The 27,868-nt window shown below is 47.8% G+C and overlaps 3 protein-coding genes and 3 non-coding genes across 13 annotated transcripts; 1 reads left to right on the top strand and 5 right to left on the bottom strand.

The window, feature by feature from the left end:
- The first annotated feature begins 285 nt into the window (after positions 1–285).
- KIF2C (kinesin family member 2C) lies at positions 286–18,453 on the top strand. 2 transcript variants are annotated; one of them, XM_056356130.1, is made up of 21 exons: positions 286–465; positions 602–696; positions 2,296–2,397; positions 2,608–2,656; positions 5,283–5,402; positions 6,156–6,272; positions 6,673–6,773; positions 7,024–7,119; positions 8,286–8,340; positions 8,427–8,589; positions 8,848–8,938; positions 10,540–10,603; positions 11,712–11,803; positions 12,007–12,149; positions 13,600–13,804; positions 14,234–14,344; positions 14,842–14,909; positions 16,459–16,564; positions 16,642–16,758; positions 17,125–17,251; positions 17,709–18,453. In XM_056356130.1, the coding sequence occupies exons 1-21, from the start codon at positions 402–404 to the stop codon at positions 17,783–17,785; spliced, it is 2,163 nt and encodes a 720-aa protein (XP_056212105.1). In that variant the 5' UTR covers positions 286–401; the 3' UTR covers positions 17,786–18,453. The 2 variants fall into 2 exon arrangements, with proteins under 2 accessions (XP_056212105.1, XP_056212106.1); XM_056356131.1 differs by lacking the exon at positions 6,156–6,272 and having other exon boundaries at positions 290–465.
- Positions 5,236–25,334, bottom strand: ARMH1 (armadillo like helical domain containing 1). Of its 7 annotated transcripts, XM_056356132.1 has the most exons (6): positions 24,731–25,334; positions 21,991–22,063; positions 20,892–21,046; positions 19,967–20,044; positions 19,088–19,196; positions 14,351–14,689 (listed from the first exon to the last, which is right to left on the bottom strand). In XM_056356132.1, exons 3-6 carry the CDS (start codon positions 20,952–20,954, stop codon positions 14,499–14,501), a joined length of 441 nt encoding a protein of 146 aa, XP_056212107.1. In that variant the 5' UTR covers positions 20,955–21,046; positions 21,991–22,063; positions 24,731–25,334; the 3' UTR covers positions 14,351–14,498. The 7 variants fall into 7 exon arrangements, 1 of the variants encoding a protein (XP_056212107.1); XR_008824668.1 differs by lacking the exons at positions 14,351–14,689; positions 19,967–20,044; positions 24,731–25,334 and adding exons at positions 5,236–5,369; positions 23,025–23,531; XR_008824671.1 differs by lacking the exons at positions 14,351–14,689; positions 19,967–20,044; positions 24,731–25,334 and adding exons at positions 12,126–12,198; positions 23,025–23,531.
- Positions 22,782–22,896, bottom strand: LOC130157312 (U5 spliceosomal RNA). The gene has a single exon (XR_008824793.1). It is a non-coding gene; the product is annotated as a U5 spliceosomal RNA (small nuclear RNA).
- LOC130157288 (U5 spliceosomal RNA) lies at positions 23,441–23,556 on the bottom strand. Its single transcript, XR_008824770.1, has one exon. It is a non-coding gene; the product is annotated as a U5 spliceosomal RNA (small nuclear RNA).
- On the bottom strand, positions 24,431–24,545 carry LOC130157309 (U5 spliceosomal RNA). Its single transcript, XR_008824791.1, has one exon. It is a non-coding gene; the product is annotated as a U5 spliceosomal RNA (small nuclear RNA).
- LOC130157050 (armadillo-like helical domain containing protein 1) lies at positions 24,727–27,700 on the bottom strand. The gene is made up of 7 exons (XM_056356197.1): positions 27,539–27,700; positions 27,063–27,193; positions 26,378–26,544; positions 25,406–25,564; positions 25,326–25,375; positions 25,049–25,137; positions 24,727–24,760 (listed from the first exon to the last, which is right to left on the bottom strand). The coding sequence occupies exons 1-7, from the start codon at positions 27,698–27,700 to the stop codon at positions 24,727–24,729; spliced, it is 792 nt and encodes a 263-aa protein (XP_056212172.1).
- Between the last annotated feature and the right edge of the window lie 168 nt (positions 27,701–27,868).

A 27,868-nucleotide genomic window follows, 5' to 3' on the forward strand; every position in this document is an offset into this window, starting at 1 on the left:
TTGAAAAACAGAATTACGTAGTGTCCCACAGAGGGATATTCCAGTGTGCCCCCAGCGCTTTAGCCACACACACTGTTACCGGTCCCGGTGCCCTGCTCAGGCACTGACGGCGGCGGTCCCGCTCCGCCTTTCAGCCGCCGGCAGGGGCAGGGTCTCTTGCGCACCCGCGCCGAGCGCCACGCCCTCCCCTCCGGGCAGCCGGCAGTGCCGGTGCGCGCCCCGGGGCACGCCGGGAGCTGTAGGCGGCCGTGTGCGCAGAGCACGCTGGGAGGTGTGGCGCTCCGCCCCCCCCTCCCGCCGTGTTTCCCGGCAGGCCCCGCGGCGCGCGGCGTTTAAATCGGCGGCCGTTGCCCGGCCTTGGATTTCGCTGCCGCTGCAGAGCCGCCCGCGCTCCCCGCGCCATGGACTCCCAGCTGCATCGCCACGTCTGCCCCGGTCTCGTCATTAACATCCAGCGGAGCAATGGTGAGGCGCGGGGAAGGCAGCGGGGTGCCCGCGGAGTCCTGGCTGCTCCCCTCTGCCCCGTACCCCCCTCAGCAGCTGTGGGGCGGTGCTGTGGGGTGGCCGGGCTGGGCCGGGGCCTAACGCCGGCCTCTTCCAGGCTTGATCCATAAGGCGACGGTGAAGACGGTGAGCGTGGAGCGGTCCTCTGTGTCGGTGGAGTGGGTCGAGGGCGGTGCTATCAAGGGGAAGGAGGTGAGTGGCGGCTGGGCGGGCTCCCCCCGGGCCAGCGAGGCCCCGTGTGCCCGGGGGGGGCTAGGGCAGGCCCCGCGGCGGTTGCCCTTCGCCCCCTGCCGCAGCCCGCTCGGGGTGCGCTTGTTGCAGCGCCGCGCACGGTCGAAGCGCTGCGGGGGGGCCGAGTCGGGCCTCCTGCTGCGGGTGCTGGGTGCCCCAGCCCTGCTCCCCCCCGGGCTGCCCCCCTGCCTTGCCCGGTCCCCAACGGCATCCTCCGGCCCCAACGCTGTGCCGATGTCAATAACTGCTGTGGGGTGGGATGGGGCGGGGGGCTGGGTCCTCAGAGGTGGGTGTCGCTGCCATTCTGATGCTTAACAAGATCTCCTTTGGTAACCGAGCAAACGTGCTTGACCTGCTATTTATCTGGAAACATAGATGCTCTAGAGTTTAGTTGGAATCTTAAAGTTGCTGTCGGCTGGTTCTTTGAAACTAGATCTTACGCTGTTTTCTGCATTCAGACCCATTTTTTATACGACATTCAAATATGCAAAATGTGCAGATTCAGATGTAATTAATTGCTGGTTAAATTGCATGTATGTGTTATGATATTAAATGTTTATGAATATGCTTCAAAATCTAGCAATGTTCTCATATGCTTATATATACAGTGTATATATACTGATATACACTTATACATTATACTGTCCACGTAAAGGTTTCTGAGGTTTCCAATTGGGTACTTACAGATTCCATACAAATATTTTATAGAGGCTAACCTACTTGATTTTGCTCTTTTTGTGGACTTTTATTTTATTCAGGTAATTTAAGAGTTAAGAACTTCCTGGAGTGTTGCTTGTGTTGTTACCTTAGGTGAATTCCAGTGCAAGCTGCTGAGATACCAGGGTTTTTGTGTACACTTGCTTTCAACCTCTTCTGCAGGGTTAGGTTTGAAAAACTGACCCAGGAGAGTTGCTGGGTTTTGTGCTGGAGCCTGCCCTTGGCTGTCTGCCCCCGCATCGCTCCCCCTGCCCTGTGGCTGCTGAGAATGTGGTGAAGACAGGATTATGACTTCACTGGAGGGTCAGGGAGGAGGTGGTAGCTGGCCCTAGGTGAAATCGCTTGCAATAGCAAGTGAAAATGCAGGTGAATTGACTTGTGGATTAAATACTGAATCCTTCATTTCCCAAAGTCTAAGTAGCTCTTTGAAGTTTATTTCAGTAAGCGCAATCACGCAGTAAACACTTAATGCTCTCCTAGCACAGAAGTCACAGAGCAGCTGAGATTTACTAAGATTAGCAGTAAGAGATTAAAGCAGTTGATGCCAAATGTGCTTTGCGCATCTCTTCAGAAGTGCTCTATGGCACCTGCATGGTGTCTGGCAGATGAGGGTAAATGGCTTAACTAGCACATTTCTTCTAGCATATTTGGACATATAAGACTACTCAAACGGAATATGAACTACTCTCCTGCCCTTCCAGACAATTGTAACTTAGTGTTTGGCAGCAGTGGGTCAGGTTTGATTGCCTGTACTGAATGTCAAGATTAAAAAAAAAATTAAAAAATGCTGTAAGTGGTAGCAGCAAATTTCCACTCTGTAAAATCCTGCCCTTGCTCTTGTAGATTGATATTGATGATGTACTAACAATAAATCCTGAGTTAGCAGAACTACCTGCTGCAGATGTGAAAGAGAACCTTCCTTTGCAAGAGAATGTAACCATACAGGTAAGTGCTTTAAAGTGATTTGGTCTCTCCTAAGGTACTAAAGTATTAACAGCATAGGTTTTGTTATAAATAATATCCTCAGTCTTAAAGTTTGAGGTCTCTAACTTGTCTTCTCTGTCTCAAACTTTAGTCAGAAATTCTTGTTTCAGTCAGTGCTGTGCTAGGTACTTGCAGTTTACTTAGGTTACTTAAAGTATTCATTTTTTTCAGAAAGAGAAGCGTAGAACAACCCTTTCAAAAATTCCTGCTCCCCGGGAAGGTGAGAAAATGCTTTTCTCCGCTATATCCCTGTGACACAGTGGTGATCCTTCATTGTAGTCATAATATTCTAGTTCAGTGCATCATAAAGCTGCTCAGTCGGGCAATGCTAATAAAGAGCGTACTGTTTCATACCAATGCTTTGGACTCCTGAGTGCAGAAACCTTGCTAACAGATTGCTGTCCTGTTCCTGTGAGCCAGGGTTTGTTGATGTTTTGCCTTTTTCTGCAGCATTGCTGCAGTTATTCCTTCATGCTGCTTTAACTGTCACTAGGCAGTTACTGTTGCTGTGAGTTTTAAATTTTTGTATGGAGCTTTGCAAATGCCACAAACAACAAAAAGTGGCAGCTATTAAGATTGCCAGTGTCAAAATGAGTGTAAAGTGCAAGAAAGAAATAGCGGTGACAAATGGATGTCTCCTCTTCAAACAGTCACCTTAAACAGTGACTAGAGCTTTATCCTTGGAGACATTTCAGATGAGGCAGCCAAAGTGCCAGCTGGTGTGCCATGGCTCAGTGATTGTATGTCAGTACAATGTTTTGAGCAAAGCCAGAAGAGAAGATAGAGATGTGGGATTGCTAAGGAATTGTTTTTCCTGAGGTGTCAGGAGCTGGAAAAATCCCATGTTTTGATGAGATGAGGCTGACTCTTCTGGCTTTTTGAATTGCAAGTGGCAGCATTACAGGTTTATTTATAATACACTTGTGTGATGCTGAGGTTGAATGGTTGCCAATTTAATTATTCTCTTAAAGCACATAGTTAGCCAAAATGTGTGCTTTTCCATGCAGCTGAACTGTAAACCAAACATCTGGGTTTGTCTGGCCTCTTGTGCTGCATGTGTTGCAAGAAAGGAGAGCTGGTACTGGAAGACAACAGTACCAATCCCCTTGCATTGGAGAGGCAGTAATAGTCCCAGCAGCTTAATGTTTCAAAAGCTGTTCTGTACTTGAATATCTTGATCTTTCTCAAATCGAGAGAATTCTCCATACATTTTTGTGAACTGGCAAGTGGAATGATGTGGTAAAGTTATGACTGCTCTGACAGGTTAGTTAATGGAGCTGAATAGCCAGTTGGAAAAATAAGTGTGTTGATCCAGTCACTGACTGATGGAAAAGTTTCCTCAGAGGTCATGGCTTTCCTGAAGTATAGAATCTAATTGCAAATCTGAAATACCTGTTGCCTTTCCTACTGGCACAGTCTTGTCCCTGAAGATTTGCTTAGAGTACAAGAGAAGCAGCGTTTCTAGTATTCCTCAAATAATATTCCTCACATATTCCTCAAAGTTATAACTAGCCAAACCCTATGAGTGTCAGTATCTGTCCTGTTGCAAACTCTGTACTGCACCAATCTGAAAGCTTATACTGGCTTCAAGTTTTGGTGGTTCTTAGACTAAAGAAATTAAAGAAGATCAGGAGCTGCCTATCTCCCATCTCATTCAGGGAAGCGAGAGACGCAGCAGCAGTGCTTTCAGAATGAATGAAGAAACAGATATTGCTTCAGTTCTGTGAACCAATAAGAATTTTGGAGGATGCTGAATATCCTCATGTACAAGGATCACTTGGATCAAACCCATTTAGATGCAGCATACTCTCCAGTTGGTACACCTGTCCAGAAGCACTCACATTTACAGAAAAAGTGCTGCTGAGTTGTGATGAGATCAGGCCTGGACATGTGTGACAAAACCAAATGGAATAAAATGCCATCTCTGAGTATAATGAAACTGATACTTTTTGTTCCTATGCAGCAGTGACATCTAATGTCTCTGCACCTGAGCAGAAGATTCCAGGTAAAGAGTTAACAGATAGGAGCACTGAATTTTGTGGTTATGGTTCTAAGGGCTTTGATCCAGAATTGAAATTAACCTTTGGTATGAAACAGATCTGGTGTCCCCTGAAATCATACCAATTGATTTTGGATAAATTCTTGTGATCACTGGAGGTGAAGGTAGTTTTAGCTTGCATATCACACTATTTTTTTATATCAAATTTCTTTACAAATTACATACTGAGGTGTATGTTCCAGTTCTTTCCCTAGGAAGCTCTGTGATGGACTTTTGAGTGAAGGCAATATCTTAGCATGTGACAGTGGAGACTGCCTACAAAAGGATATTTTCCAAAGATTTGCTGTTGTGATTATATAGTCTTTTAGCTGAATTTAGTGTTGTCAGGCTCCCACTCCACTGTATACCACACACGCTGTGCATGGGTGCTGTGATAGTGGGCATGATGCTGCCCGTGACCAGTTGCCAGATTGCAGTAGTACTGGTCACCATCAAACTGCTAATTCACACAGCCCTACCAGTGTGAAGCTGCAAAGAATTTCTCAGTTCCCCAACTTGTAACTTCTTCCTTCCTAGGTACTAAGGTTCTGGAACTACCATATTAGTGAGTTCATTAGTTCACTGGAACTAAATCTAGAATAAACTGTTTGCTTTTCTGCAGGGGTATATTTCATGATCACTTTTCACCAACCTGCATTGCTTTGTCCTGTACTTTGTTAATGTATCAAAGATCTGGAAAAGGTTCTTTTAACCACACAGTGTTCCCCATTGTTCTGCATTTTGTGAGCACTTTATTACTTGCAAGCGTTTGAGGCACGACGCTGACCTTGAATTCCTGTTTCCAAAGCTATGCGTGGCCGTTCCAGGATGTCTGTTATCACAGAATCTCAGTGCAGCCTCCAGGAAAATGAGATGGGGGTAGATCCCTGTACCTCTACACAAACCAGAAACAATTCGTCAGTTCCTGGTGAGTGGAGAAAGAACCCTGTGCGTTCTTACTGTGAGGCAAGATGCTTTGTGTGCATTTAATTATGTAAACTGCAAATCCCAGGGGGATGGGTAACCTCTACTCCTTCACATATAAAACAAGAAAGACCTAGAGGCCTGTTGCTATGTAAATATTCAGGGCTCCTACCTGAAGGGATTCTCAAAGGACTTTGGAAACAGTGTTGTTGAATAATGATGCGCTTTATTAGCCAGAGCGCCCTGGTTATGTGTGTGGGTGGATGTGGTATCTGCTTAAAGGCATAAAGTGGTATTCACTTTATATAAAGGGCTTGAGAGGGAAGAGAAGTGCCTTAACACTGCTGACAACATGCTCTGTAACTATACTGGTAGTAGTTTTACCTATCCCGGCTGAGTGAAGCAAGAACTTGAGCCTACTTGAATTACAAAATTTTCTCTACCAGCCCTACTCTATCAATAGCTGAGGGCATGCCTTGTGTATTAAGTTCTGCAAAGGTGTTGAAATAAGAGGCTTGATACTAAATTCTTGTCTAGTTGTTGTGGCCTTGATTTGTAGCTTTGAATAAAAGCTGGTGATCAGCAAAGGATTAAAAAAAATTATTTGCAGACTTACCACAGGTTTTAGCTAGTTCTCTCTCCTGATCCAGAATTGGAGCTGAGAAATGTCTGTGGTCTATGAGGCTTTCCAAAAGACAAAATTATTCTTGACCTTTGGAATCTTCATTATTGGTTTTGGTCTGGCTTCTTTATGCAGCTGGCCAAACCAGGACTAGCAGGACGAGCTGTGCTCCAGAAGCCTCAGTGACAAATGTAAATGGAAATACAGAGGATCATCTGCCCGCTGCTAGAATGAGCTCTTCAGTGAGCCCAGGTACCAGGGAGCCAGTGGGTAAGAACTGACTCACCAGTCAGCAATGCATCACTGTGATTGCTGCTTTGTATACTACGAGACTAAAGGTTGAAAAGGTGGCTTCAGCAGTAAGGCTGAATATTTTGAGTCATTTTAATACAAATGTGTAACTGTGGTATAGCAGTATTGCCTCAGAAAAGCTGCCTTTACTTTGGAGTGGGGATGAGACTTCCTAGGTGATTTCTGTGGTAGGTAGGTCTAGTTTGGGAAGGAAGTGTTGCAAAATTAATGACCATCCTTCTGAAGGTGATTGTTTCCTGTACAAGCTGGTCAGTCAGCAGCCTGGAAAAGTTGGAATACTTGTATTGTGCTTAAAATCTAGTATGAAAATTTAATCCAAGGACATGTTTTTTTTATCTAGTTCGGAGAAAATCTAACATTGTGAAAGAGATGGAGAAAATGAAAAACAAGAGAGAAGAAAAGAGAGCTCAAATTAGTGAAATCAGGACAAAACGTGCACAGGTGGAGTACTCTACTATACACCAGTAAAGGGAAAGTCTATGTTGACAGTATCACAATAGTTGAAACTAAAACATATTTTGGTCAGGCTTTGTTCTTAAAAAGCTGTATGTAAGGATGGATTGACTCTAGTTTCAGAAGTTCTCAATCTTGTGAAATATCTCTGATTGCATATAGCTGATTGTTTGGTATGCTCTGGGGCTTTTTTCTGTAACAGGTTAATTACCTTCTCTTCTGTGTTTTTTCCATGCAGGAATTTGACAGCAGCTGCCCAAACTGGGAGTTTGCACGGATGATCAAGGAGTTTAGAGCAACTTTAGACTGCCAGCCAATATCTATAACTGATCCAGTAAGTAAAGACTGAGGCCACTAACTGCAGCCTGTAGACAGTTCTTTATTTTGTACTGAAGATTTTAGCATATGAGCAATGTAGTGCATCACTGCACCTTGGAAACAGTCTGAGCATGCTGTGATCTTGAGGCATCTGGTGGTATATGTGACTTCATTTACTTTCTCTATTTTGGGCTAAGCTGCCTTGCGCTACTTTGCATATGTCACTAGTGAAGAGCTTGCGCTTTGACAATTATGCAATGATTTGTGTGGTAACATCAGTATCTTTCAGAGCTTGCAAATGGCAGAGCCTGTAACATAGTAGCTTAACTCATTTAGGTATAATTTAAAATGGACTATTGCCCTGTAACACAGTGTACTGCGTGTAAATCCTATATTAAGTAATTTTAAACTAGGTCAAAAAGCGGAGGAGCAAAAGTAAAGGTCAAAACCTAGAAAAACAGGCTTGATTCATATCTTCAGCAATTATGGAGGTAGCATTGTTTGATACCTGAGAACAAGTAGTCCTTGTCTCAAAAAAGCCTTGTTATAGTCAGTGAAAAATGACAGCATTTAAATTCAAACAAAAAAGTGGGTGTGAATTACCTTAGAACACTGAGTGGTTTGTGTGCTTGCATCCTGCGGAGCTGGGAACCAGCTGTTTGTGTACGTATTACTGCATGACAGAAGTTTGTCATTGCTCTCTGCTTCACCCAATGGAATATGCACTTTTTCAAACTCAACTGCTGTGTAGCCATGCTGCACAAATAGCTAAACTTGCTGCATCAGTAAAGAACTTCAGGTCAAAAAATACCTCTGGGGTAAATTAAAATAATAATTTGCCTGAATTTGACCATAGTTGCAATATTGATATTACAGATTTTGCTGGAAAGCTGGCCAAGGACTAAACTTGTTTCTCATTCTGATACAGAATATTTGGGGCACTTTATATAGCATAGCAGCATTTCTACCTGATATGCTGGAGTATGCTATGTAAAGGTTAATTGTTTGTAGTGTTTCTTTTGCGCTAAACAGACTTTAAGACTTGCATCCCTGCATGAGTGGGTCTGAGTACGGTGACTGGTCCACCATATAGAAAAGTAGATGTGAGGGAGCACTGGATCCTTCTCTCTGTAACACTAAGCAGGTGTGGGTATAATTGGGAAATTATTACTTTTCTTTTAGATAGAAGAACATAGGATTTGTGTCTGTGTGAGGAAGCGCCCTCTCAATAAACAAGGTGAGTGTATTGGCCAAGCAGCTCTATCGTGGAGCAGTTTGACATTGCTTACTCTTGTTAAAACTGAGGGTCTTCTCTGTCAACAGAACTTCTGAAAAAGGAATGTGATGTGATTACTGTTCCAAGCAAGTGTGTCCTGTTGGTGCATGAGCCAAAGCAGAAAGTGGACCTAACAAAATACCTTGACACCCAAGCATTTAGATTTGACTTCTCATTTGATGAATCTTCTTCTAATGAAATGGTATACAGGTAATGCTTTCTTCTCACTGGGAATGACTTGCAAGATAAAAGCATGGAGCTATGGCTAGATGGCATCCTGACTTAAACTGCCACCTGAAATATTGAAATCCTTTTTGGACGAAACCAAAGGACTGAAAAGTCTAAAGTTTACTTTTGGCATGGCCTTGCTGATTCCCTAAGGATTTGCTTTTATTTGCACTTTTTGAAGAAAATTGGTGAAGCAGGGTGTGAAATGCTTGCCTTAACTTTTACCTTCTGAATATCCAGGTTCACTGCTAGACCTCTTGTAGAGACCATCTTTGAGGGTGGGAAGGCGACATGCTTTGCATATGGCCAGACAGGCAGCGGCAAAACACATGTAAGTTTTTATCAAAGGTCTCAAATTTTCTACTTCAGATAAATTAATTTAAAGCTCTTTGATGTTGATAACGAGTAGGATTGTATAAGGAGTTTGGGTCTTGGTGTTATTGTCTTAAAGTTAATACTTTGTCAGTTGTTAATCCTCTTTTTCTGTGGTTTGATGTATTAGTGGGTTTCCTTTGAGGTTGCGAGGAAAATCGTACTAAAATTCCCCCACAGCTGTTTGTTTTAAAGACTTAGGATGTCCTGACATGTTAGTGTTAGTCATGGGTATTCCTTGCCTCAAATGGCTATCGCTGCCTAACTGCAGTCTGCAAAGTGGGACTATTAGCCTACGTCTGAGCCAAAGGCTATTGTCTGTGCTGTTTAGAGCTTGGAGCCATTCCAAAGACATTAGTGATTATAGAAGAATAAACCTCTTGTTGCAGTAAACATTTAAGTGATTCGGTATTTTTTGTGAAGTGGACGAATTATTCTTAGTTTTCTCACCACTCCTTCCAGTCAACCAGCTGCAGTTTCAAGAGACTTGAAGATTGTGTTTTCTGCCACAGAGGTGACCTGCTCTGAATTTTCAACTACTGTGTCGTCTTTTGAACTTTCTTCTTCTGGAAACTATAGGGAAGTGGGAAAGTCTCTCCCCACAGCATGATAGCAGAGTCAAATCTCTTGTCTTGTTCTGCAAGAAGCCTTTCCCTCAAACCACAGTGATCTGGACTGGACTAGGCTAACCTGCCAGTCTGAGTAATCAGTTGCTGTCATTCCAGTGTTAGAGTCAAGTTTTAGGCTAGGATCTCTTATTGTTAGTGCCATGTGGTGAGCTGCAGGTATCTTCCAGCAATCCAGAAGGAAATCTGGAAGCTTATAGAAGTTTGGACATAGGCTGCCTCCATTGCCCTGGAATGGGCAGACAAACCTGCTCATCTGAGCATTGCTACGCTACAGGAATACAACTGTGAGGCACTAAAATCATAGGCAATGAAGTTACTTTCCCTTTCCGATCTTAGGGTCCTTGTACTAGTTCTGTACAATAGCTGTACCTTGAGGCTGGACTGCTGCATATTAAACCCTGGAAGATTGAGAATGTGTCATGGGATTGAGTTGTGTTTTAAATAATTGACTCTGTCTCATATCAAAGTGGCAGAGCAAATCGCCAGGATAGCACTAACTGAAATTTGGTCAAAGGAGTTAAAAGTATTGTCTGATCTAGAAGTTTGATGTGTTTTGATATCATGTGAGTTTTTGCAAGTAGCAGTGAAAATGTTACTCAACCTGTGTCCTAGAAAATGAGGCTTTGCTGCTTCTGACCAGAGGCTATTTGGCTGCACTGCCAAGGCTGTGCATTTCCCCTTGGAGGAACAGCAGCTGTGACTGTGCTGCGCAGCCTTACAGGCATTCAGCTGTTGCTTTGCATAGTCCAGATCTTCCTTCTGAATTGACAGAGAAGCAGCAAACTGATTTTTATCCTGAATTGCACTGTGTTCTAATAATCTTGCTGACACTGGAACATATATATGGTAACTTCCTCATATGTTCTCTAGACTAAAATCAGGTAGCCTGATTAAGGTACCACACCTTACCTCTAGCCTTTTCTCTTCACAGACTATGGGCGGAGATTTCTCTGGGAAAGCGCAGAATGCCTCAAAAGGCATATATGCTTTTGCGTGTAAGTTGACTTTTCTTCAGATAACATCAATTTAGTGTTTGTTTTTCTTAAATAGATAAGAACTGGTTTTGTATGGTTATTTAAAATATTTCCAGTAAAAGATACATGAAGTATTTGTGTTTTCAGTAATAGGTAGTCATGTTTGTTGCAGGAGGTATGATTGGTTTTTTTCAGTTTCACAAAATATTTTCCATCCAGCCTGTAAGTTTCTAGATCCACACTTGACTCACCAGAAGATATTTGGTTTTGAGGCAAAGAGTTGACATTTTCTAGTTGGGCATTTTCTGGGCTGAACCACCTAATTTTGATTTTTCTGCTTCGCCTTTGTCTCAGATTAGGGATGGTGTTTGGGAATACCTGACTTGAATGCAACACAACCCTACCCATTTCTGATATAAAGCTTGTTATACAGAAAGCATGTGAATGTATGTTTCTTCCTGTAAGCATGAGATGCAAAAAACCTAGCACATACAAAATTATTTCAGAAAACAGATGCTTAGAAAACACAATGAACCCTGACCACTTCTACCTTCCCTTTAGAAAGGCATATTGTGAAACTTGTCTGTGAGCAAGGCAGTTGAAATGAGCAACTGTTTGTTAGTTTCTGAAAATTAGTTATGCCTGGCCCTGAAGGAAGCTCTGTTTTTCAGCTCAGAGTCTGAAGCCTAATTGTGAAAACTGCACTGGACCCATCCAAAGGGTGAACTAATCTGGTATGCTTCCTCTAAACAGCAGCAATGCTGGTGCTCAGAGATTCATGTTTTCTAGGCTCTCCAAAGAAGTGCTTGAAACTCAGATAAGCGACTTTCAGGCCTGTCCAAACCAACAGCAGATCCCTGGGTTTTTTTCCCCCAGATCAGTAAGGATTGCTGTCTGCGGGTGACACTAGCAGTAGAAACCTCCATATTCCCCTGGATGAGGAGGATGTTGCTGAAACCATTCTCCAGATGGTAGCACAGGACTAATTGTTTCACTAGCATTTGTTTAGGATGACTGTCATTCAGCTGCTAGATACTGCCTTATGGCTGTACAATATTTGAAAGTAGATAAAGTAGCAATTAGAATTAGTTTTAAACTAGTTCACTAAACTTCTGCCTTTCCTCACTAGCACAAGATGTCTTCCTTCTCCTAAACCAGCCCAGGTACAGGAGTCAGAACCTGGAAGTCTATGTGACTTTCTTTGAAATATACAATGGCAAGGTAAGAGTTTTCTTAAATCTTGACCTGGCTGGTTGAATGCTTCATAAGTAGCTGAGTGAAACTTACTAGGTTCTGTAATAGTCTGTTGTTCTTGATGTGTTTGGAATTGATTTGGAAGGCTATGTTAACAAAGCTATATAGAAACAGCACCTTTAAAAGGAGACCTAGTTCAGATTTTCCTCAATCTTGTTGCCTGGATATAGGTGTTTGACCTCTTGAATAAGAAGGCAAAGCTTCGAGTCCTGGAGGATGGCAAGCAGCAGGTCCAGGTTGTTGGTCTCCAAGAAAGACAAGTCACCTGTGCTGAGGATGTCATCAGAATGATTGAGATGGGCAGTGCCTGCAGGTTTGGTGCCTTAAAAACCATTAAGTAGTGTCCTGTTGTATCTTCATGTCTAGAAAAAATACACAATGTCTGTATCTGGTGCTTTGGGAATTAAACGGAAGCTTGCTGTTCCCAGTAATAGGCAGACACTGAGCAACACCTCTGCATGAATACAAGAAGGTGGTTACAGAATAAAGGGCTAGCAGGAATGGGTTTAGCCTGCCTTCCATAGAGAAGGTCAGAGTTCATGGTTCATATGTCCTCATGTAACTGTAAGAAGAGAGAAACTAATCACATGAGGAGATGGCTGCCCTGGTGCTATAGCTAAACAGCAGTCTAGCTGTTTTCTAGAAGTATCAGATAGTTTACAGGAACACGGGGAACTAACTGCCTGTGGGCTTGTAAGATCAAGGAAGAGCAGCTGGCATCAACTTACAGCTGCAAAAAATTTTTTGGCTTAACTGCAGGCCAGATGAGCAATTCCAATGGCAACAAACAAAAATGCTGCATGTTGTTCAGGGATCTTGTCTAAAGAATCCTTGAGAGCAGGTGCCAAGGGACAGCCACAGGCTTGGCTTATTGTTCTGGCAGGAAGGCTGTGGTGGGGGCTAAAATCTGTATTACCCAATCTTATCTGTCTCTGCTAAGTTGCAACTGCTGTGAAAACATTACTAGGCAAATGAGAACTTGGCTTCTGTATTAGACTGCATATGCACATCCTGTGAAAGCTTATTCAGCACTCTGCTAGGCATGCCTTTTCGGCTAACAATTCAGTCCAGAACTGTTCAACACTTCAGACTCCTGCCTCACTTTAGGACAACCTCCCTCCCTTCCCCTGGCATTAAAGACACAAGTGATACCGAACCTGTCAGCCTTCTTAGGGAGTAAATGACAGTGAAGGTCACAGGGAGGTTTATGGTAACTTGTAAGACTCCAGCCTGTGTCTTGTAGTGATGGGGCAGGTGCAGCTGCACAGCAGAGGTGAAATGCCAAGCCAGCTTGGCTGAAGAAGGGGATTTAACATGACTGTAATGTGCTAGCACAGCTAATGCTGTTTAATGGGAAGCTTGGCTGAGCTTGCTGTGTAATGGCAGATGCATTAGGAAAATGACATGTGCCCTGCTCTGAGGCAGGGACATGCGGTGCTGAAGGTACGTCCTCCAGCTCCAAATGCATGTAAGGCATTAGCAGTCAGAAAGGCATTCCAGTGTAGGCCGGCTGAATTGAGCCAGGCAGCTTAAGTAGCCTTAAATCTCTACAACTGGGGTTCATGTTTCTTACAGCAGTCCTTCTGTGCTCTTGTATCAGAGGTAATTCCGGAATTCAGGCAAACTTGAAGTATTAATGTGTGGGATAAAACATGGGAGGTTAAACAACTTAATTGAATGGCTGCAGGTCTTGCCTAGTGCTGTCAGGACCTGTTGTGCCTTCTGTGACACAATTCTAACACTTGTTTGCATCTTTGCTGTAGGACATCTGGGCAGACTTTTGCAAATGCTAGCTCTTCACGGTCACATGCCTGCTTCCAAATCCTACTACGCCAAAGAGGGAAACTGCTTGGCAAATTTTCCTTGGTGGATCTGGCAGGAAATGAGAGGGGTGCGGACACATCTAGTGCTGATCGGCAGACACGAATGGAAGGTGCAGAAATCAATAAGAGCTTGCTGGCTTTGAAGGTGAGTTATAGATCAGGGAGCAAATAGTGGTAATCAACACATGATTCTGTTCAACTGTACTGTTATCTCTTCTGTTTCTTTCCAGTGCAGGGGAAAAGGATAGCCAAAAAGATCCTAGTTTAGTATGTTAACAACCCTGAAAATGGTTAGAATGTTTCCAGGAAAGCAGTGCAGTTTTGTCAGGCCAGACACTGGTACAGCCATTTTGAGCTTCACTGGTCTTTTTTTTTTTTCTTTATGTGATGGATATACCAGCTGTCCTGTAACAGTCAAATCTCTGGAGTATATTTAAAAGGCTACGAAGCACTTGCAGAGTAATAGAGATGACTATTCTCTAGCCTGTTGGGTTTACCAGCAATTGGTGATAGCTTGCAGAGCGGTTTGAGAGGAGATGCAGACATTGCATTCACAAGGCTTGTCTTTTTGTAGGAATGTATCCGAGCTTTAGGGCAGAACAAGTCTCATACCCCTTTCCGGGAGAGCAAGCTGACCCAGGTGCTAAGAGACTCTTTCATAGGAACAAACTCAAGGACCTGTATGGTGAGTATGCATGTGGCACAAACACACACGCTGCTTATGGATTCTGCAATGTGACCACATAGATGCATGCTCCTCTAGAGTGAGAGGACTTTGAAGTCAGAAAGCTTCAATTCTCTGCAAAGAAAAGTCAGTTTCCTCTTCTCACCCACGGTGACTAAAAAACTGGTGAGCTGTGCCCAGCTCCAGCAGCAGCAAGGCTGCCAAAGTCAATTTCATGCAGTGAATCTACAGTAGAGCCTGGAGTGCCCTCAAAGGGCTTTGCTTCCTGTGGAGGGTGCAGCATGGTGGATGTACACGAAGCCAGTGGGAAGCTGGATACAGGGCCACTGGCATGTCCTGCAGAAGCTATATAATTAAAAAAAAATGGACCTGACAGAATATCTCAACTCTGACCCTTTGTCCTAATGTGTCCTAGCTGTCAGCTGAGATTTGTAGGACCATTAACATGAGCAAAAGTCAGATGTGGGAGTCACTGAGGTCTTCTGTTCTGTTTGCAGATAGCAATGATTTCTCCAGGCATGAGCTCGTGTGAGTACACCTTAAACACACTGAGATACGCTGACAGGTAATGGCCTTTCTAACTTGGGGATTCTACTGTTGTTGCAGAAGGCGTTTTGGCTGCTTTTATTCTGACCTTTGAAATCTAGTTCTCTTCTATTGCTTGTAATGGTAATTTGGAGGTTGGTTGTTAAAAGCAAGTTATCTCAGAGCTGTCTTATGAAACTAACCTGGGTGTTCTATGTGTGAGACATAATAGAGATTGTATAAAACCATGACTGTCTCCTTTCCTCAGAGCAGTCTCTCATGCCAGACTTCAGATTGCCCTGGTTTTTGTAGGAAGTTTACACTGTCCTCAGTGGTTACCTCCATGCTCTTTACTTTTTTTTTAGTACTTTGGGTTGCACCTGTAAGGGTAGGCTAAGAATGTGTCCCTGATGTGGCCCTAGAGATGGCACAAAACACTTGGTGTTCTTGAGGGACTTTGATATGAACTAATAGGGTATGGCACCTTGGATAATTTGGGTAAATCTAAAGGACCTAGAGAACTCAAATGCCTCTAAGCAGATGGTGGGAGTGTGTTTTGAGGGCCACATGGTTGACTTTGGGTACCTGCAAGGCAAGGCTTATATTTGCAGGGACTGAGCCCCAAGTTTCCCTGGGGGGTCTTGCTGATACCTGGAACACCTGTAACAGAGTAGTGAGTGCCTCCTGGTCTCTCCTTTACATGCCCCTGCACCTCTCCAGTGAGGTGACAAGTAAAAAGACACTTGCACGTTTCAGGCTTGGTAGCTTTCCTTCATTTAGTTCACAAAAGGCTGCTTAGTTCCTTCCTGGAAAGCATTCCACTCTGAAAGGACATATGGTAATTCTTGTTATAAGCATTCAGGAGCACTGTGAATCTTGACATATTCACAGGTGTGGTTCTGGATTGAAGTTGCTTTTTTTTTTTCCCCTTCTGGTGGACAGTCATTCCTGCTCACCTGAAAGTACAGTACAAAGTGCTACATCTGACTTGGTGTACTTCAGCAGGATTCTAGTCTTGAGTTGGGCCCATTAGGTTCTTAGCCAATGTACAAGGCAAGTTCAAGCTATAAGAAAGGGGGTATTAGGCTAAAACTCACTGGAAATATGAAGCTGACATGAGTAACTGGAATGAAATGGCTGGCTGGTGTCTGACACCTACCTCTAATACCATGTCATCAGCCATGACTTTCATCCTTATTATAGACCTATTGTGGCACAGTGGGTCTCCGGGGAAAAATCAACCTTATTCCTTTTCTTTCCATACTAAGTTCTCTCAGTTGCTCATGACAGACCAAGCTGACATGTGGAAGACAGCTTCTGTGAAAGGCTTTGCTGGCAGTTAGCATTGTGTACTTGGACACTTCTCTCCAGGAGGGGTCCCAGATTTGGCATGGAGATAAACATTTCTCAAGCTTTCCTTCCTATAAACCTCTGGAGTTTCTGCCCGTGAGCTTGTTCTGGGGGTGGCAATGTGCAACTTTTAAAGTGCAGCTGAATGTTTGTTGCTGAGCACTGATTGATTGTGGTAGCTGTTTTGTGATGCTGTAGCCTATAAGCTGCTGGAAGATTCACAAACTTTCTTGTTGCAGAGTGAAAGAGCTCAGTCCTCATAATGGAGGTGGTGAAACACGGAATCAGATGGAGACTGAGGATGAGGAAGGGACCTGTGCAGAAGGCTTAGGTCTTCAATACAATGTATGTGTGTGCAGCTGGCTGAACAGACCTCAAAGCTGGGCGCAACATTCTGTTCTTACTTGGACTGTTTCTTGCAGCTCTCCAAGGATGATGATGAGGACTTCTCTCCCCACATGTCCAACTTCCGTGAGGCTATGACTCAAATTAACGAACGGGAGGAGAAGCTTGTAGAACAGCTTAAAGAACTGAGACAGGTATGTGGAAAAGGCAAGCCCAGCCCAGGATGCCTTCTACAAGTTGATAGCAGCTTGCCATGTCTGAGCCAAGCGCTCCTGGGGAGGCTGTGTGCTGTAGAGATGCAAGATGCTGTACAATGCTGTGCGTTTTTTTTTTTCCTCACTGCCAACTTTTTTGTGTGGTTTCCTGCACAGCTGGTTCGGTGCTTGTGGCCAGCCAGACCCCTTTCCCCTGTACAACCCCCTGGCAACCTCCCTGTGCTGCCAACGAGCACTGACTGTTACTGGTCTGTAGAAGCTCAGCTCTGTGTTGATTGATGTGCCAGATCTGAAAAAACTTTCTGGAAAGTCAATTTCTCATCACTGTTACCCTTGTAAATATAGCGAATGGCTACTGAACTTGACTACCTCTTGGGAATCACGGAGCAACCAGACTATGATCTTGAGACCTTTGTGAGCAGAGCCAAGTACTTCACAGAAGAGAGCTCAAGAAACTTCCTTAGTGTCAGAGGTATGTTAGTGTGTGTCTCAGACTAGTGCTGTCACTAATCTTTTTTCAAAGACCTGAAAGTAACACCAGTATACCTGTGGAGGTTTGAGCACCCAGTCCTTCTGCATAGCTTACGGTTCAGATCAATTTTCCTAGGTGATCTGAACAGATCTGTAACGTCCTATTGTATGTACTACCACCCGCTCTGCCTTACAGACCAGGGAAGTCTGGCCCTCTGGGATGGTTTGATTAGTGGCATCTAGTTTGAACTGCAAACTGCAGGATTGAAACTATTGATGAGTAGAAATGAACAAGTACAGCTGAAGAGCTTTGTGGGACCATGCAGGATTTGAAGCTGGCTGAGCAGTTCTTGCCCAGGCCCCCCGTGGCCCTTGCAGAGCCCTGCTGAGGGGGACAGCTGGGCTGGGGTGTTCAGTGTCTAAGTCAGTCACCCTGTCACTCCTGTCTTTCTGTACAGAAACACTGGATGCCCTGGGGGCTGCCATGCAACTGGAGGAACAAGCCAGCAAGCAGATGAGGTGGTGGAAGCCTTAGTAAATACAGCAAAACCTGGTTCACAAGCAGTTTTGTGTATGTCTTACATGTTTGTCAGTGGTGTGTGTAACTCCTGTTTTAAAAAGCGGTAGAGTGTCTGCAGGTCATGTGCCTGAAGGCAGTGAACTTGGCAGCCTCTGTCTCCTCATGGCCAGGTATCAGGCTTCTAGTGGAGTGCTAGAAGCAACTCCCATGCAAGGCTTGGGGAAGGGGGGGCTGGGGAGTCTGCTAGATGTGTCTAGCATCTGGCCCTTTGCTAGTGACAATGGTTTCATCTAATAGAGCTAGATACACATGTATAGTTTCCTAGTGTACATATAACCTTTCCAGATGTGCTTGAATCATTGCAAAACTTGCAAGTCTGGCTTTTCTAGAAAGAAAATGTACTATATGTAATTGTAAAAAAAAAACAAACAACCAAACAAAAACCCCCCAAAAAAAACCCCAAAACCCATCAACCTAGTATTTTAAGAAGTTTGGTAAATAAATATTCCTGGATTTAATTATCTTCTGTCTTAGAAAATATATTTCTTGTTGATTTTGGTGAAGTCTGACAGCCCTTAACAACTGGCTGCTGGTGATTTCTTGAAGTTTCTCTTTAAAGCCTTTACACTTGGAATGTTTACAGAAAAATCACTCAAAGTAAATTTTGGTTCTTAATGTTGAGATTCTGCTGGGTAGAATTAGTTTATCAAAGGTTTAGAGGGTACCTATCCTGCACCTGAGCTTTGACTCTGCATGTAGTGAGTCATTCAGCTCTTATGACATCAGGTAAGTAGGAAGGGCCCTGTGACTCTCGTGTACCATGGGAATTTACTTGGGCTTTGAAGATGGCTCCAGGATGCTACTTTTTTTTCACATATTTCCCAGGGCTAGCATGCCACATAAAACACACATCTTCAGCAGTCCACCAAAATCTGTATCTGAGGGCAGAAGTGCAAAGCTGTCCCTGGCTCAGGTGCAGGGAGGTGCTGCCATGGCCCTTGTGTGCAACCTTGGTCCAGGTGGCCCTACACAACCTGTCCTCTGGGAAGGAGTAGACAGGAGGGGTAGGCTGAGGGAGGACAGATGGGAGGCATGTTTCCTGTTTGTTCAGCTCACTCCAGGGTTTGTCTCTGAAAGGACAAATGGCCCTGTGAGCTTGGGGCCCAGCAGCCATGCAAACATCAGATTACAAAGGGATCCTTCTGTCATTACTCCCTCTTTCCCTAGACCCCCACACTGGCTTGCTTCCTGAGCTGCCTTCTCCCCTTGAAAGTGAAGGGTGTCATTTTAAGTGACTGTCCCTAGCTGTGCACATACCTGCTGTGGACTGCATCCTTGCCATGTCTCTGGGGATGTCTACTGTATTGGAGACTAGTTCTTCAGCCTGGACTGGATCCATTTTTGTGTACCAGGTCTCAGGACTGTCCTAGGAAAGGCAGCAGAAGAGTCAGGATCTTAATGAAATGTGGGCAAATAGCAGTGACAAGCAGCTAGAGAAGGGATACTTCAACGCAGACAGCTAGGGCACTTTGTGATCAACAGTTTAGGTGCTGGGCACAGTGTGGGGCCGAGTGCTCTAAGGGTCTCTAAATCTTCAAAGTGGGCTGGTACTTGGGCTTTGCCTGCATCGTATTCAGATGGCACATCCAGAGTAAAAGGGCTGTTGCTGTTACACCCTACTGAGTATGGACTAAAGCAAAGCAGTCCTGTTTCACTTCGGATATTACTACCCTTGGGTTATCCAGCCTTGCCCAGTGGTGTCTTGGGATAAGTAAGGGTGGGCCTGGGTGCAAGGAACAAAATGTTGCCCCTTGTTTGTCCCACCCTACCCTGACCTAACATTGCTTACTGCTTTGTATATTTACTCCAGGAGCTAGTCAGGAGGGACCTGATCTGGAGGAGCTCAGGTTACCTCTTGCCTCAATGGCCTTTCAGCTCACACTTCTGACATCAAGTTCCCACTGTCACAGAAGCAGCAGTAGTCTGAGATCCCTCCTTGCTCTGTCTTGGGGCTGAGTCAGAGCAGTTCTCTTCCTGAACACCTAGATTTGAGGGTGAACGCTTCTCAAAGGATGGCTTGGTTTATTTTTGGGTACTTGTGCAAGACTGGATTTCTTGTGAAAAGAAATCCAGTCCCTGCAAAACAGACCAAGGTCCTAGGGCCACTAATAAACCCTGTAAGGATGGTGTGTTTACCATAAAATGCTGGAATAGTGTGTGTCCTAGTGCCGCCTTTATGCACTCCTCCATGAAGGGAAATGCGTGGACAAAATACTGCAACAAAACAGAGAGTTGGTGTGTAGGGAGAAGGGATGTGAGTGTATGTATAGAGGGTAGAGCTGCCTGGATGGTGTGGCTCCCGATAACCTGGGTCACACGTCAGCAAGTCCCTCACCCACCTTCTTTAACACTGGTGCTACTGATGGCACTTCATGAACACCCAAGAGGAACTTGTGGGTCCCTGCTCAAGCATCACCTTGTTCCCTTCTGTCCTTCCCCCAGTGCCAGTTCCCACCTTCATTGACAAGAGGCGGGAGGGTGTTTCAGTGAAATGATTGCAGCGCAGTGGTTGCTAGCAGGTTCATCCTGCCATGCTGTCAATACCTGCTCAGAAGAACTGATCCTCTGCATGACCAGGTAGTTTTCTAAACCCTTTTTCACCCTGAGCAGCCTGTTCTCAGCCATCACTTACTTAGCCCTTCATATCTACTGACAGCATAGTCCTTCCCTGTGGCTGTTACACAGGCAGAGCTGTGCAAAGGCAGGCCAAAACCCTTTACCCAGCACCAGCAGGAAAAAAACAACCTGCTTATAATTCTGTGCTAGTGTCTTGCTCCAGGCAAATTGTCATGGTTAGGCCCTTAGCTCTGTCTGTGCTCGCTACCCAGGACAGAGGTATGAGGGCTAACACTGGCTTCCCAGCACCCTGTGTGTGGAGGGGAGGCAGACAGGAGAGGAAATACTGCTCTTCCCTGAAGGGTCACTCCTGTCTTTGTGAATAAACCTGTGTCTGCTATGCTTAGGAGAAAAAACCAAACCATAGTGTAGGGAGCCTTTCTGCTCGGGTGCTCTGGGAGCAGACCCAGTGCTATGATGTCCACTGCCATGTACCACCACACACCTCCAGGGAGATGCTGGCATGTCTCTGGCTGGCCATGTGATCCACGTTCCCCAAAGCAACCATCAGGCCATGTACCACTTTCAGATGGATCAGGTCTTCAGCCACTCCTGCTAACTCCTTGGCTAGTACACTGCAATGAGACAGGCCATCATCCCCTACCCCATATGGGGGAAGAAGGACACAGCAAATTAGGTCTGGGCCTCTTGGTGCGACCCCCAGAGAAAATGATGTTCCTACCCTGCCCTAGCAGCACCAACAGACAGAAGTGTCTCAAAATAAACACTGCGCACGGATTAGCAATCATCTAACGTGTGGGCTTGCTGAGAACCATTTTTTTAATGATTAGCAGGAGCTTTCTTGTGTGTATTCAATGTAGCAAGTTACTTGTGCGACTATAAAGAACCCAGGCCCCAAACAGTACCATCATTACTTCTGTGAACATGTCCCTGGAAGACTTGTGTGTCTCCGTACCCACCAAGGGTTTTTTGTCATCTGCTTTTGCAGGAAAAATGTTCTGATAGCACTATCTTGTGGACACTGCAGGAAATTCATACCGAATGAACATTTTAGCACAAACGGCTGAATTTCCGTAAGGGCTCTGCAGTCAATCATAGGCGCTAGATTCTTCCATTGGGTGGCTGATGTTAAATAAGGGTGTTTCACTGCTCACTGTGACTCCCAGCTATGTGGAGAATACAGTGGCCATAAGCAATACAACACTCTTCAGCCCTGCGGTGTGGCAGGGTACACACATTGCTGCCAGGTCTAGCCATAAAGGGGACACTGTGACAACACACAGGGCCAGAGCAGATAGGCATCTCCCTATAAATAAAACTTCAAGCCAGCTCCAATATCAGCAGCAGGGAGGGTCTGATCACTGCTACCTGCAGGCAGCGGCTCTGCCCCATTCCTCAACACATCCCATCTCTAAAGAGCCCAATACTGGAAATTTGGCAGAGCTGGGGTACGAGAGCAGTGCCAGAGGTGAACGGGTGGATGCTCCCTGGGAGGAACATTCCCAGTCCTTTCCTACCCAAAGGAAGCCACTGCTCTAAGGTCCCTTTTATGCTCCTGTACATTTTGCTCCAGAGTTTCTTACCCAATGACTTTTGCAGCAGCTGCCTGCTTAACGTACGCCAGCACAGGCTCCCTCAGACAAAGTCTGGTTGGGTCTGCATGAGGAACATTAGAAAGGTGAGAATGATGTTTTCAAACACTTCTAAGATGTTAGAAGGGAGGGGAGGTGAAGTTACACTGTTAGCATGAAAGAATGATGTAGTTTTCCAGGAAACATGCCTTAGGAAAACCATGTGGCTGTATATCATACATAGTACCCTGCGTGTGCATGATGGACACAGCTCAGCGAGCATGGGCTGCTGCATCAGGGGGAAAAACACCCGTGGCAGGACCTGCTCACCATCCCCATCCAGCAGCAGCCCTGCAGCGCCCTTGCCTCAGGGGACAGCCCCTGCGCCTCCCCTGAGCCCTGCAGGAGATGGGGGACCCTGGGAGAGCCTCCCCCGGTTGCCCTGGCAGGCACAGCCTGCTGTGCGCTCGGGCCAGCTCCTCAGCTCCTCTACCTTGGGCGGTCTCACGGCGGAAGGCAGGCGGTTTCTGGCTGGGTGCAGCCAGTAACGCAGCCCGGCCCTTCAGCCGGGCGGGCCGCGCCTCCAGGGCCGCGGGGGCCTTCAGCAGCCGGGTGGGTGGAGGGGAGAGAGGGGAGCGGGTCAGCGCGGGGCCGGCCCCCCGGGGCAGGCGGGCGAGAGGGGCCGCGGTGCTTGCGCGGGAAGGGGACAGGGGTTTGCTGAAGGGAAACAGCAGCGGCTGCACCACCGCCGGTGACACCGCGACCCCGCCGCCATTTGTTCTGTCTTTGACCAGCGTAAGGGCAGCTCCACCGAAATGGAGCCTCAAAAAATTCCTCGACACTCGTGCCTGTTCCTCTCCACGGAAATCTTTAGTAAAAGGCGAAAGATTTATACGATCTGAAGAGAAACCAGAGTATGACTCTCAGCGTCCACCCCGCCGCACCGGCCGCCGGCCCCGCGCCCCACAGCTCAGGGCGACCACCTCCCGCCCGCCCCCGGTATCGCGGGCCCCGGCCCGCCCCGGCCCCGCCGCGGCCGCACAAACCAGGCAGACCCGGACCGGCGGCGGGAGCAGCGGCGGCGGGCACCGGCAGCGTCGCGGTGCGGCCGCGGTGCACCCTGGGTATGCAAAACAGCCGCCGGGTAATGAGGCACATGCTAATGAGGCGGCGGCGCGGTCGACGGAGGCGGCGCAGAGGGGCCCGAGATGGGCGGGCTCTGCTGCTGCCCCCCTCGGTCCTGCAGCGGATCCCTTCCGCCGCCAGCCCCGACCCCTCAGCGGATCCCTTCCGCCGCCAGCCCCGACCCCTCAGCGGATCCCTTCCGCCGCCAGCCCCGATCCCGCAGCGGATCCCTTCCGCCGCCAGCCCGAAGCGCGACGGCTGCCCCTTGCTACTGCCGCAAGCAGGTATGCAAGGCTCAGTTGTTTACTCTCGCTCTGCTTTTGACCAAATAAAGAACAGCTCCACCAAAATGGAGCTTTAAAAAATTTCGACAACACTCGTGTTTGTTTCTCTCCACGGAAATCTTTAGTAAAAGGCGAAAGATTTATACGATCTGAAGAGAAACCGGAGTATAAGTGCGCCCTCCCCCCGCACGCATACCCAGCCTCGGCCGGCGCCCCACAGCACACGGCGACCATTACTCGGAACGCCGCCGCCCTCCGGCCCGACACCGGCCCGTCCCGGCTACGACACCCCCGCTGGGCCCCAGACCCCGGTGCCGCCGAGCGGGGGTGCCCGTTGCCGGTGTCACACCGCGCCGCCCGCGGGGCACCCTGGGTATGCTAATCGCAGCCATTGCGGTGAGGGACATGCTAAGGGCGCGGCGTTGCCGGCCCCCGGCGCCGCGGCACGGACGGGGACAGCGCTGAGTTGGAGCCGCCGGCGCCAGCGAGCCGAAGCGGGAAGGACCGTGTTGCACCCGGGTTGGGTCGTATCGTCCCCGCGGGCAGCGCCGCGCAGAGGCCAAAAATCGGCTCCGGGGGAGGCCACCGGCCGCCCCCACCGCCGCTTCGGCCGCCACGGAGCGGAGCTCGGCGGCGAGGGCGGGGCGCGGCTGGGCCCCGAGCGGTACCGACTGGGCCTGCCCGAGAGCCCCGCGGGGCCAACAGCGCCGGAACGGCCGGACAGCGCTGCGGAGCCGGCCCGTCGCACCAGAACAGGTCCCCAGCTAACTGGTCGTTCCGGGGCCCGAGCCGCCGGCAGGCAGCGGCCCCGCCGCACCGCCCGGGGCTGGAGAAGGGCCCACCCGAGCTCCCACCTGGTCACCCGCTCATCATTTGAGCAGGCAACGGGAACGGGGCGGCCGCGGCGCGGAAGGGCCCGAGCAGCGGCTCAGCGCTGCGGAAAGCTGACGGCCCTGGCGTAGGTGTCACCTCGCCCACCGACCGCCACTCCCAGTTACTATACTTCCCGGTTTATTCGTTCTGTCTTTCACTAGCGCAGAGACAGCTCCACCGAAGTGGAGCCTCAAAAAATTCCCTGACACTCGTGCTTGTTCCCCTCCACGGAAATCTTTAGTAAAAGGCGAAAGATTTATACGATTTGAAGAGAAACCAGAGTATAGCTGCTAGGGCCCCCGCACATGTACCCACCCCCGGATGTCGCTCCACAGATCACGGCGACCCCCGCCGCCCCCAGCTCGATCCCCCGCCGCGCCGGCTGGGCCCCAGGCGGCGCACACCGGTACGGCCCCGCGCCCGGACCCGAGCGGCCCCGCGGGAGCTGCAGCAGCGGCGGACAGCTTTACCGGTACTGCGCCGCCAGCCCGTGGTGCACCCTGGGTATGCAAATAAGGCGCATACTAATGAGCACCATGCTAATGAGCCACCGTGGGCCTGCAGCGCTGTGCAGGGCTGTAGCCCAGCAGGAGTTCGGCCTCTGGGGTTGCTGCGTCCGTCCGGCCCCGCCGCTGGTCCCGGAGCTGCACTGACCGAGGCCTCCTGTCCTCTGCCCTCCGCCTGCACCGCCCTTCCCCACACCTCTGCCACACTTGCCCGGAGATGCCCAGCCCCAGCCTCCTGGAGACCCCCTTGGGCACGGCGCAGGGTGGCTGGAGGGATCCTACCTATCTTCGTGCTGGACCTCCAGGTTCACGGAGCACAGCGTGCCCAGCACGGGCTCCACCAGGAGGGATGGCGCCTCTCCCACCACGTCCTGGGGGGAAAAGGACAGAGTGACAGGGACAGTCTTCACACAGTACTCCAGGCTGTCCTCTTCCAAGTACTGGAGCTGCCCAGTGCAGCTTGCAATGCCAAGGAGACTGGCGCAGCTCCTGTCAGGGCAGGAAGGACGGACACAGAAGCTAACGCTGCCCTTTGCCCCCAGGGAGGCACGCTGCCTACCTGCATGGCCCCCAGCATGGCCCCCAGCGTCTGCAGGGCCAGCTGCTGGGCTCGGGGGGTGGTGGGGGTGGTGGGGGGGGGGGTGGTGGTGGCATGCAGCAGCACAGCAAGGAGGCCTTTGTAGACTTGGTTCTGGTACTTTGGATTGCCGTGGTCTGAAGGGTCCAGCAGAATCTGCATATCTTCTTGAGCCTCTGCTGAGCTGGAAGTGGCCAAGAACTTGGCGAGGGATCGCACCCCTGTGCAGAGAAAGACACAACAACTCATGTGCCTGGATGAGTCTGGGTCACCCATCTCAGCTGTTTCACTGTCATCCCTGAGAAAACCCAGTACCAGATCCCACTTAAAGTGTGGCTCGAACAGAAGCCAGCAAAAAAGTTCCTTGTCCTTGTCAGGAGCCACACCACCAACTAGAAAACCATTTGGCAAAATTCACAGCTGGAGTAGGTGGCCAAAGCCCTTCTGCAGGTAGACATGCAGAGTCTGACACTGGGATGCCAACAGTGCTAAGGATCCCTCTGCTGATCCTGCCACTTCGTCTCTCTTGGAGCTGTGATGGCAGGTATCACCCCATAGCATCTGACAACATAATCCAAACTACAGAACAACTAATGGGGTTTGGCTTCCACTGCCCAGGAGAAAAAACAGGAAAAAAACCTGTTGCAATGTTCTTTCAAAAGATACAAGCCACAAGCTCCTTCCACCCCCAGAGAGGAAGTCTGGAAAAGTTTGCAGTAGGTGAACACTGCAGGTAAGAATGGAAAATGTTTTAACCAGAGCAGTTGCAACCAGCGGGACAGCAATATCACATCAAAAGAAATGACTGTAAAGAAAGCGAGCTCATTAAAAACTGAGAGAGGGGATGAAATGCAACTGCTCAACAATAGCCGAGACTCTGAACTCCTTCCAGCCAGAGAAACACCGTGGCAATCTGCTGTCCGGCAGGTGGAGGGAAGGGAGTGGCTCAGCGTGGCAAGCAGCCCCGGGGGCCAGAGGTCAGGAGAACATCCTTGCCTGAATTAGGAAAAAGCACAGATGGACATGCTGCCTACCATAGCTTTCACAAATGAGCTCCTTATACTTCCTGCCAGCGTCTGCAACAAGCTGCAGCAGCTTTAGAGACTCCCTTTTGTTCTCTTCTTTCAGGTGGTTCAGCCCTAGTACTTCCAGGAGAATCAAGATACCTCCAGGCTCCAGAAATTCAATAAGATATCTGCACCTGCAAGGATAGGGGGAACAAAGCCAAAGTGTCACCTGCCTTGGAGCCCATCTTCCTCTGTCAGCATGCTGTGCTCCAGGGAACTATCATCTCTGGCCTCGCTGCAGTGGGTATCCTGTGCCCAGGCAGTAAACACAAGGAGGCTCACCCTAGAGTGCAAAGGCAGATGCTCGCCAGCAGCACGCTTTGCTGCCAGCAGGTCACCAGCTCCTGTTTTACTCTGTGCTTATTTCAGATATTGAACCACAGGCACAGAAAGCCTTGTTGCCTCACTCAGACTCTCACCACACTCTTTCCACATCGTGACCTGGTAGCTCTGGAGAAATGCACAAGCAGTGGATTTGGTTTTGAGAGCATTTGAAATTCCTACCACAAGCCTCACTGGGGCCTGTCTTGCCTGAAATGCTCACACAGCCTTCCCAAAAGATGCCCAAGGACTTGTTACTTTATGTAGTCACCCCCTCACCCTTGTGTGCCTTTCCCGTGGCACCTTTCACAGAGTGACATTCTATACTCACCCACTTGCAGCAGATAGGAGGATGCCAATGGACTTCAGCAGCTTGTCAAGGCATGTGCTGTAAGTGTAGTTGTTTGTCAAGGCTAAGGAGAGATTTACAGACCATCGTGGTGCTCCCCAGGCTGCCTTTGACTATGTGGAGGTCTGAACTGGGAGAGAGCATGGACCTTCCTCTCACAGGCAGAGAGGCAGCACGCTCATCCCGATATGAGAAAAAACATCAGTTCTAGGTCCCTGTGAGACAGGTTACGTGGCTTTCCCTTCACTTCCATCTTTAGATTGCCAGTGGTTTTTTTAACCCTGCAGAACACGGTTGGATATGGATGTCTCCATATAGAAGCTTATTCTTTAAACAAAATTTCAGTAAAGAACTTTCTCCTCCTCTCCATCTCACTACCACATGCCATCTCCAATTGTCCAAGGAAACAGATACGTCATCCTGAGCCATGCTGTTAGGCGAGCCAGAAATAAGCCGGCTCCCTGGGAGAGCTCCAGCTCCAGCTCTGGTTCTGTCTTGCCATCATTGCTTTTAATGAAGTTGTCCAGGATGCACCTTCGAGCAACTTTGTGGGCACTATCCCATTTCTGCAAGGAAACCATGAGCTTTCCGATGGCTTCCTGCTCTTTAACAGAGGTCATGATCTGTTCTGCCTAGACAAAAGTGAGAAAGAAGTTAAAAAAGGGCTTTGAAGCTAGAAAAAGCCTGTACTAAGGAATTAACCACCAGAATCACATTTAAAATGTCTGGCAAATAATATTAAAGCACTTACTAGACATTAATTTAATCTCATTTTCCTTTATACTTAT

Source organism: Falco biarmicus, chromosome 11, assembly GCF_023638135.1.
Source record: "Falco biarmicus isolate bFalBia1 chromosome 11, bFalBia1.pri, whole genome shotgun sequence".
Taxonomy (NCBI): Eukaryota; Metazoa; Chordata; class Aves; order Falconiformes; family Falconidae; genus Falco; species Falco biarmicus.